This window comes from Eulemur rufifrons, chromosome 3 (genome assembly GCF_041146395.1).
Source record: "Eulemur rufifrons isolate Redbay chromosome 3, OSU_ERuf_1, whole genome shotgun sequence".
Taxonomy (NCBI): Eukaryota; Metazoa; Chordata; class Mammalia; order Primates; family Lemuridae; genus Eulemur; species Eulemur rufifrons.
The window spans coordinates 7,636,651-7,646,589 of NC_090985.1; the positions used below are offsets into that span (position 1 = coordinate 7,636,651).

Sequence of the window (9,939 nt, forward strand, 5' to 3'; positions counted from 1 at the left end):
CATCAGAACACAGGGCTTCTGACCTCCAACTTAATGTTCCTTTTTGTTATATCATAGGCCTTTTGAAATATTTCAGTGCACTTCTGGAAGAACGTAGTATAAACTTCATACACATTGGTGGTGCCACTCAGCGAGAATCTTGGTAGGATTCTCCATAGTGGGACCCCTGTGACCAATTAACACCTTTCTGGTACTTTTCTGCCCAAATGCTCATCATAGTTTACACTCTGCACACTTGAATTTCTCTCTCTGTAAACTTGGAGATTTCAATTTGGAATGTCTGTTTTGGATTGTGTATAAAAACATCAAATGAGACACACATTAGCATCAATTTGGGGCACTCCATTCTTTAAAATTTTTCATCAAGAGAAATGCTCCTATATTCCTGACTTATGTTTTTTTAAAATCAAGAAACCCAAGTGTAATAAACCATTCGACCATATTCTATCACAAACATAATTTTTCTTTTAAAAAGTATTATCTTCTGGTTGGTCCGAGTGCAGTGGTGTTTACAACTAATTGATCACAACCAGTTACAGATTCCTTTGTTCCTTCTCCACTCCCACTGCTCCACTTGACCAGCCTAAAAAAAAATATATATATATAAAGTATTGTCTTTTGATATAGAATTTAAATTAGGTTCACTGGTTTTATTCGTGTTTTTCTTTTATTGTTTTTAAATTTTCAAATGTGATACATGATCATCATAAAATTTCCAGTAGCATAGTATGGAAATACATATAGTAAAATATGGAATTTTCTCTCTGGTCACTCCTTACTCTCTAGAGGAAACCACTGGTTTACTGGCTTTCTGGGCCTTTTTCTATGCATTTTCATAGTTACACAGTATCATTACATGTTTGCTTATACATCCACATACACATTTTTACATGGACAAGAATACTAAAATATATTTTTTGACGTTTTGTGTTTTCATTTAATATATCCTACACATATTTTCATACCAGTACACATTGCTCCACCATATTCCTTTTAACTGCTACAGAGACCTTTAATGATTCATAAATTCCTGCCCTTAGAATCAATGAAATAAACATCTTCAACTAAATACTTTTGCTTACATGAGCAAATATTTTTCTGAGACTCCTAGAGGCAAAATTGCTGGATTCACAGGGACTTGCATCTTTAATGTGGCCATGGGCTGCCAAGCTGCTCCCAGAAAAGGCTGAGGCATTTCTCACCAGTGGCATTTGAGAATAACTCTTTCTTCATCCCTCAAACACTGAGTAGCATCTTTTTCAATGTTTTCCAAATGACATTCAAAAATGTGTGTCTGTGTTGTTTTAATTGGCATCTCTTTGTATTTTCGTGGCCATTTGTAGTTCTTTTGTGAATCATCTGCTCTTATCTGGTATTCATTCTTTTCTTGAGTTACTTTTTCTAACTAATTTGAAGGAGCATGTTGTATGATATGGATTTTAATTCTTTGTCTGTTACGTATATTGCAAATATTTTCTGCCATTTGTCTTTTACCTATGCTTATGTTGTCTTTTGCCCTGCAAAAGTATTTAATTTTTGTAAGTTGTATCTCTAAATCTTATCCTTTATGGCTTTTTGGACATATGTCTTATTTAGGAAGGCCTTCCTCTCCTGAGGTTATGTAATACTTTTCTAAGTTTTCTTCTAATATTATTATTGTTTTGTTTTTATGTTTAGCTCTTTAATCCATCTGGAAATGATTTTTGTATATGGTGTGAGGTAGGTATCTAAGTGTATTTTTTTAATGAATAGTCCATTGTTCCAACACTTTAATTACTAACCCATCATTTCATGTATTAAATTCCGATATTTATACATGGGTCTGCCTTTGGACTCTCTAGTTTGTTCCATTAATAAATTTGTCTATTCCTATGCTAAAACACAGTGTGTTCATTACATAGTTTGATAAAATGTTTTGCTATCTGATAGAATAACTCTCCCTTATTGTTCTATTTCAAGTATATATTAGTTTTAATCAAGTACTTACTACCTAGATGAATTTTGTATTCATCTTATCAATTTCCATATACCATTCCATTGGGGTTTTCATTGTATTGAATTTTAGATTAATTTGAGGAAGGAATGAGAGATTTATAATACTGAGTCGTACTGTCTAAGAAAATAACACAGCTTTCCTTTTATTCTGATCTTCTTTTATGTTTTTCAGTACTTTTCTTTAAATAGACTTTGTACATTTTCTGCTAAGGTTTATGCCTCGGAGTTTTAAACATTTTTGTTGCTATTGCACAAACAATCTTATTTTCCATTATATGTTGAAATCATTGTCACTGGTATATGAGAATAACTTGACTTTTGTGTGTTTCTCTTATATTTGGGTAGCTGACTAAATCATGTTCTAATTGCTTTTTAGTTAATTGTCTTGAATAGTCATATCCTATCTAAACAACAGCCAGTTTTGACTCTTCCTTTTCAATATTTCTACCCCATTTTTAAAATTCTTGCTTTATTGCATTGGCTAGACCCTCCTGAACAATATTGCATAAAATCAATGATAGAAGATACCTTTTATACTTCAAAGGTTTTGTTGGTAAATATATTTAGTGTGTTGAATCAAGGAAATTACCTTCTATTACTAATGTATTAGGGATTTTAATCAGAAAAAGGTGTTGGAAATTTTTGGCATTTTTTTGACAGGATGGGTTTTCTTCTTTTATCTGTTAATTTAGTAAATTAAATAATAGATTTCCTAACATTGAGACATTCTTGCATTTCTATAATAGTATAAACCTTATTGAGTTATAATATAAAGTTCTTATACTATATTCCTGATTGATATGATACTTTATTTATATTTGGAGAGTATATTCATAACAGATAGTTTTACACATATATAGATAAAATATCTATATTTGTATTTATATATTTAAGGTTATGTGGTAAGTTTGATTGATTTTGTCATCAGGGACATTCAAGCCACAGAGAGTGGTTTGGGAAAGTTTCTACCATTTTTTGCTTTGGAAAGGTATAAATAGGATAGAAAACTTTAGTAGAAATTGCCCATAAAACCATCCAAACCTTGTATCTTTTTAATGTATATATTTTTACTACAATTATTATTTTTGTATTCGAGTTTTCTATTTTTCTTAACTTTTTAAGATTAATATTTTCTAGTAAATCATTGCATATATATTCTCAAATTTATTGCTATAACATTCTTAACATTTTACATTTGTCTCCTCTACATCTCTTATTAACCTTGCCAAAGCTTTTTATGATTTTGAAAAGAATTAGCATATTGATTGTGTAGATCAAGTCTGCTTTTGTTTTTCTCCTGGTTCTTTGTTTTGCTTTGTTTTGTTTTATACTGATTAATCGGTACTTATTTTATTTTATCTTCATTATTTATTTTTTCTTGCTTTCTTTACATTCATTTTGTGATTCTTTACTACCTTTTTGTCAAATCCTTATTTAATTCAATTATATTTTAACTATTTTTAAAATACATGCTTAAATGCTGTATTTATTTTTTGCTATATTCCATAGGTTTTGATGGATAGGACTTCAGTTATTATTATAATAAATAGTTTTAAATTTTATTTTCAATTTTTTTTACCAAATAGTTTAATTGCCCAAAGAGAACCTTTTAAAAATTATAATTTTCTTGTTAATTTCTGCTTTATTTTATTTGATACAGAAAATGTTTCTTATTTTAACTTTACTTTACTTTATCTCTAGGCATTTCAGATTTCCTTTGAGGTTTAATATGTGATTGGTTTTTAGGAATGATTTTTAGGTAATTGCAAATAATGTACAATTTTTTAAGGATGTTAAAAATATGTGCAATTACAGCACTCATATCTCTTCATTGAAACTCATTTGTATTTTAAAAATGTACCTTCATTTATGTTGTCTTCTTGATCTTTTAATTTGTGAAAGAAGTGTTTTAGTTTTCCATTTTAAAGATAGGTTTGTCATTTTCCTTTTATTTATAACCTATTTTTATTCTTTATATATATATTTATAAATATTTTATATATTGTTGCTATGTTAATTGGAGCATAAAAATTCATAATGACCATTGTGGTGAATTTTTCCAGCTTTAAATATCATATTAAGTATGATAAAAATATGATATAAGCCACATTGCGTTCATTTAATTTTTCGTATTCTGAATTCTTTTTTTCATATATACTGAAACAATATGAAATGTGTAACAAACAATGAAAGAAATGTAACTGGCCATACGTATGCTTATATACACATATACATGTATATGTATATGGCAAATTATATTTTCCTTTTATTGCTTATTGTATTTTTTGCATCCTTCCATTTTTAATATCTTCTAATATTTTGCTTTACATATGTGTTTTCTAAATAACATGCATCTTAATTTTTTAACCTAAATTTTTTTCTCATTTATGAGATAGTATAACCCATTTGTACTTGTTGTCTACAGTGGTATTTTTTAAACTTCTTTTTTATTCATCATTATCTAATTCCCCCTGTTTGAAGTCTTTTTGGTATTGACTCTATTTTTAAAAAACTGGTTTGGAAGCTATATGTACTGTTTCTATTCTTCTAGAAATGGCTTTAAAATTTTAGCAAGCATATTTAAATTTAAACTGTTATAGTCAACAATTGATCACTGTAAATTCCTTTCTTCCCTTTCTAAAATATACAGCTTTTATCAGGCTTTTAATTATTCCTATATCTAATCTTCTGTGTACTTATGATTGAAATTATCTGGAAGTTTCATTCCATATAAATATGTTAGTAGTAACGGTGGTAGTACTATTAGCATTATTGGTATTATTATTTACTTTATGTCTCTATTTTACAGGAAGCCTTTATTAGTAATTGTATTACTTTTTACAACCAAATTAGCAACTAGTATTTAGATTTAAATTGCATTTTTGTGGCTTATTTGCCTTACATTGTTATGTTTCAAGTCATCGTATAGCTTGGATTCTTTTTACTGTTTTCTAGATTACATCCTAAATTAACTTTTGCTTCCATATTTTCTGAAAGGCTGTGAATGGTAAACTTCCTGAATCTTTGCCTGAAAGAAACATCTTCAGTTGTCTTTACACTTAATACAGTAGTTTTCCTGATTATAAAATCCTAGGTTGAAAATAACATTTCTGTAAACCCAGATTATCATTTATCTTCTAAAATTCTTCAAGTGGATAAAGAAAACATGATTTCCCTTTTTAGAAACAAGATTGTCCACTTCCCAAGTGATTCTTTCTTAAGCATTCACTATTACTATTCCTCCAACTGGCCCACCATAGAAACGAGAACTTCAAGTTAATAGTTCATCAGGACATATAGAGAGAACGTCTTTTTTATCAATGTTAAACACTTTTCTAACAAATCCATGTATTAGCCAAAAGTTCCAATTTCTGAAGCTCTACTTGCTAATGATGCAGTTAGTTCCTGAGTTGTAAAACATGCTGTGAATTTTCTTTCATTAATGCCAATATCTCTAACCTGCTGGGCAGTGAGGATTTCCTTAATATTTTTCTCAAGAAATGGCCCCCTAGATGTCTGCCCTTGTCAGTCACTCCCTCTTGCCCTTGGCTTTCAGTTTCATAGGCCCACAGATGGCTGACGTCCTTCTCAGGCTAAAGAGTTTCCTTACTGACCATTGTGATCTTACTAAGAATCACCATGAATTCTCTTTCTGTCCACCTGATATCTTATTAACGCGTGATCTTCCACACTTTTGGAATGTCCCTGTCCCCTTTGCTTGAAACACTAAATTGTGGTGAGAAATTCAGAATTGTCAGGTAGAAGCTAATTCACAGTTCCACAGATCAGATGCACATGGAATCTATTGTGCCTCTGCCACATTGGCCAAGGGCCCTCAGCTGATGTCTGCAAATACTGACACTTGGTGACTTGCTCAGTAATTTCGCTGACTTCCCTCTGGACTTCCTCTTCAGGTTAGATTTTACTATAGTACCAGGTTCTGAAACCTTCTGTCCCACTTCAGAGCACCTTGTGATCTTTTTTCACACTCAATGCCAAGGAACCCACCTTCCCTCAGGTGTTGTCTCTAACTGCTAGCCTAGCTGCCTCCAGTACCCTAGGGCTCGGAAGTCAGCATCTCCACTCACCCTCTAATGCAAGTTGCGTGCAGTTGTGGCTGTTTTAGAGTAGGATGCATGGAGAGTGCATCTGCACATGAAGAGTGCAGACAGACACCACTCATTTTGGTCACTGTGTGTATCCCTGTCTTGATCCCTTTTAGGTGGGAGGACATACCATGCTCCCCATCCGATGGATGCCCCCCGAAAGCATCATGTACAGGAAGTTCACCACGGAGAGTGATGTGTGGAGCTTCGGGGTGATCCTTTGGGAGATCTTCACCTATGGGAAGCAGCCGTGGTTCCAGCTGTCAAACACAGAGGTAAAGGGGGACACATGAGAATCTTGATTTGGAGGAAGGCTGATAAGAGATATCTGAGGTCAGGACATGGGCACAGTGTACAAAACGTTAGGTGGGATTTGGAGCCAGCAGAGTGTACATAGGCATAAGCAGGAGGGGAGAGCTTCTCAGAAGGAAAAAAATAGTAACTCTAGGAAATGTGGTATAATTGTCAAAAGAGCGTGAAATCGCATGTCTAAATTGAGATGCAAATCATGGTTCTGTTTGTTCTGCTATACTTAAAAAATCACAAATATTTCATTAAGACAGAAAATGAAAACAAAGAACAATTATGAGTTTTTCAATTGTGTCATCGTGTGGAAATATCTGCTGCTTAGTATGCCTGATTAATTGGGTCCCCAAAGGTTCTAGGCATGCCCGTCGGGCCTGGGGATGCACAGGGGCGAATTGGGAAGGCCAGCCTTACGTGATTGGTAGAGCTATGTGTGGACTTGGAGTGTGGCCACTGTGGCCAGGAATAAAATAAACCATAGCAGTAAACATAAGAATAAACACATATACTTTTATAATTTTAATTTATAATACTAAAAAATACTAGTGAACCAGTTTTAATGGTAGCTAACTTTTAGTGCCGGACACATTTCTAAGCCCTTTACCTGTATCAACTCAGTAATTTTTGCAAAAACCTCTGTGGAGATTTAGGCCATAGGAAGCAGGGATGCTTGGAGTCCTGAAGTGGACTGGCCAGTGTCTCAGAGGTGACAGCCCGTAGGGCAGGAGGAAAGCCTGGGCCATGATCCCAGGGCTCTGGTCTCCAAGATGTTTCTCAGTTACCCGTGGACCAGAGGCATGTTGCCCCAGGGAATTCAGCACAGTTTGCAGACAGTAAGGAGCTCTGTCTCCCAACCCAGAAGACCTATAAAAAAAATGCAATTCTTTTTATGGTCTTCTGTTTTCTGGGAAAATGTAAACACAGGGCCTTTTAGTATTGAAATCTTATTTGAATATTCAAGAAATTGCCTTTCTTCTTGGAAGCTACGTTCATCTCTACTCTCCTATGTCTTGACCACTTAATTAAGCACATTTCAAAGACTGAAAAGAAGACAGTTCTTTAAATTTGTGATATCTCACCATTCACAAGCTCAATGGGGCCTAACTACATTTCCCAAAGTAGGACAAAATATTTTAAAAGCCTTTTAAAATAACGAAAGAGCATATGTCAGAACCCATTTGTTATGGTGTATTAAAAAATTGTTACTGTTTTCATGGGAGGGTGGAACACACACACACACACACACACACGCACACAGACACGCATGCATGAGCATGCCCCTGAACACCACTTTTGGATGTTTGGTGGCCTCAGGTAAGGGCAAATCTGGGCTGAGGTTGCTGTTGGTCTTAGCGTAAGACCTGTCCTGGATACTCGAGCTGGTTCACAGCAGCTAACAAGGTGGTTACGGTCTCTCCTAAGACCACCTGTGAGGCATTGGCCTTGAAGGCCAGCTTCCTTCCCCCAGCTACCTCCCCTCCTCCACCCACTGCAGCAGCAAGTCATGGTCGTCAGTCACTGACCATGGTTTCTCTGTGGACATCAACAGCTTAGGTAGTCCCACATTCCAAGAGACACTACCAGGTGCCCTATCTTGGCGTTAGCAGCTGCTACTGCAGTTAGAACTGGATCCTTTCTCATGGAGGTGAAGGTCATGCGGGTGGGGGACGGGGCTGTAATAAGAATGGGGAATATAAGCAACTGCAGACCTGACAGGCTGGCAAGGAAATGAGCCTGGTGGGCCAGCACGGGCTCCAGGTGAGCGTAGCCAGAACGGTGCTGGCACAGTGGCGGTTCGACAGGCCCTCCAAAGTCAGAGTGGTGTGAGACAGCGCGGGCCAAAGGCACAGCTGGGCAGGACAGGGAGACACAAAGGAGAAGAAAGGCAGTGCTCCTCCTGATTAAATACACACTAATGGGGACAGAGCAGGGAAATGACATTTGCTCAGCAGCTGAACTAGAGATTATTCTGTGTATTTTTGTCATCACAACCAATCTTTAAGTGCAAAAACTAAAGTTCGGGGTAAGTAACTGTCCCAAAGTTACACAGTGGTAGAATTAGAGAGAAGTTAAAACTAACCTGAAAACTAGAAGATGAAACCTTGAAAATGCACATATTTGGTGTCAGTAAAGAAGTATTTTTGAGGAACTAGAAATGAATCACAGTTGCCACACTTGGTTCTCAGGTGGCCTAGTGGGGTTAGTCCAGCCATAAATTCCTCATTGTCTTCCTACGCCTCCTTATGGCTACTCCTTCAGTATGCTGGGCCATACAGTCCCTTTTCCTGGTCTGACTGGGTCCTTACAATGCTCCTAGACGGTGATCAAGACAGACATTTGACCCCCATCTTACCGCCGGGGATCTGAGACCTGTGAGACGGACTGACTTGCCCTGGCTGGCCAGTGGGCGGTGGTGAACCAGGCGGTTGGTCCCAGTGTTAGAGACTTGAAGACACAGGAGGATGGGAGTTGCTGAGAAAGGGCCCAGTGTAATGGCTTGTAGGCAAGTGTGGTGACGTGCACAGAAGCTGTGCGGAGAGGGGAGCTTGCTAGGAATGGGAGCCGAGGGGAGATGGGCGTGCAGGGGCCAGATGGGGCAGAGCTCCTTCAAGGGGGCTTCCAAGGCAGGCAGGCTCCTAGGAGGGGGAGGGACAGGTCAGAAGCCAGTCTCTGCTACCAGGTGGAAAATGAATGCAGCTCAGTCACCCAGATGAGATTCAGGACTAGAGAAGAGGTGTGACGAGGAGGGAAAGGGTGTGGGGGAGTCAGTGGCCAGTGTGGGTCTGGCCCAAGAGGTCGAGTCAAAGGGCAGCAGACTGCTCCACCAGCCAGGGCCGTTCATTGCCCCCTAACCCATGCACAGGACAGGCATGAAAATCAGTGCTGCCTCCAGCCCACGCTTGTGGGGACCTCGGCTCTGCACTGACGCTAATCCATGAAGCTGTTGCCTTTCGCTGAGTGTGAGCCACAGGGACAAGTCTGGGCTTCGGATGTAACTTCCTCGTTCTCCTCACTCTTTCAGGTCATTGAGTGCATTACCCAAGGTCGTGTTTTGGAGCGGCCCCGAGTCTGCCCCAAAGAGGTGTACGACGTCATGCTGGGGTGCTGGCAGAGGGAACCACAGCAGCGGCTGAACATCAAGGAGATCTACAAAATCCTCCACGCACTGGGGAAGGCCACCCCAATCTACCTGGACGTTCTCGGCTAGTGGCTGGTGGTCACGAATTCACACTCTGTCGCCTCCTCCCTCCCCACCTCACATCTCCCTTAACCACCTCACCACTCCTTTCCTCCATCCTTGACTGAAGCGAACATCTTCATATAAACTCAAGTGCCTGCTACACATACAACACTGAAAAAAGGAAAAAAAAAAAAAAAAAGAAAGAAAAAAACGCTGTAAGGCAGTTTGGCATATATATATATATTTATATATCTAACTATCTATCTATCTATATCTACAGAGAGATACCTTCTCTAATACAGAGAGAAGCTGCTGATACAGAAAACCACAAGACTTTAACAACTCAGAAAA

At 37.4% G+C, this 9,939-nt stretch overlaps 1 protein-coding gene across 4 annotated transcripts in view; it reads left to right on the plus strand.

Moving 5' to 3' along the window:
• The window catches only part of NTRK3 (neurotrophic receptor tyrosine kinase 3), a 347,333-nt gene extending 337,718 nt beyond the window's left edge, over positions 1 to 9,615 (plus strand). For 2 of the 4 annotated variants that reach the window (XM_069465743.1, XM_069465745.1), the window contains 3 exons: positions 1,678 to 1,719; positions 6,218 to 6,376; positions 9,430 to 9,615. In XM_069465743.1, coding sequence (XP_069321844.1) covers positions 1,678 to 1,719; positions 6,218 to 6,376; positions 9,430 to 9,615 — 387 coding nt within the window. The remainder of the gene's footprint in view (positions 1 to 1,677; positions 1,720 to 6,217; positions 6,377 to 9,429) is intronic. The other 2 variants (XM_069465746.1, XM_069465747.1) reach the window with 1 other exon arrangement.
• The last annotated feature ends 324 nt before the right edge of the window (positions 9,616 to 9,939 follow it).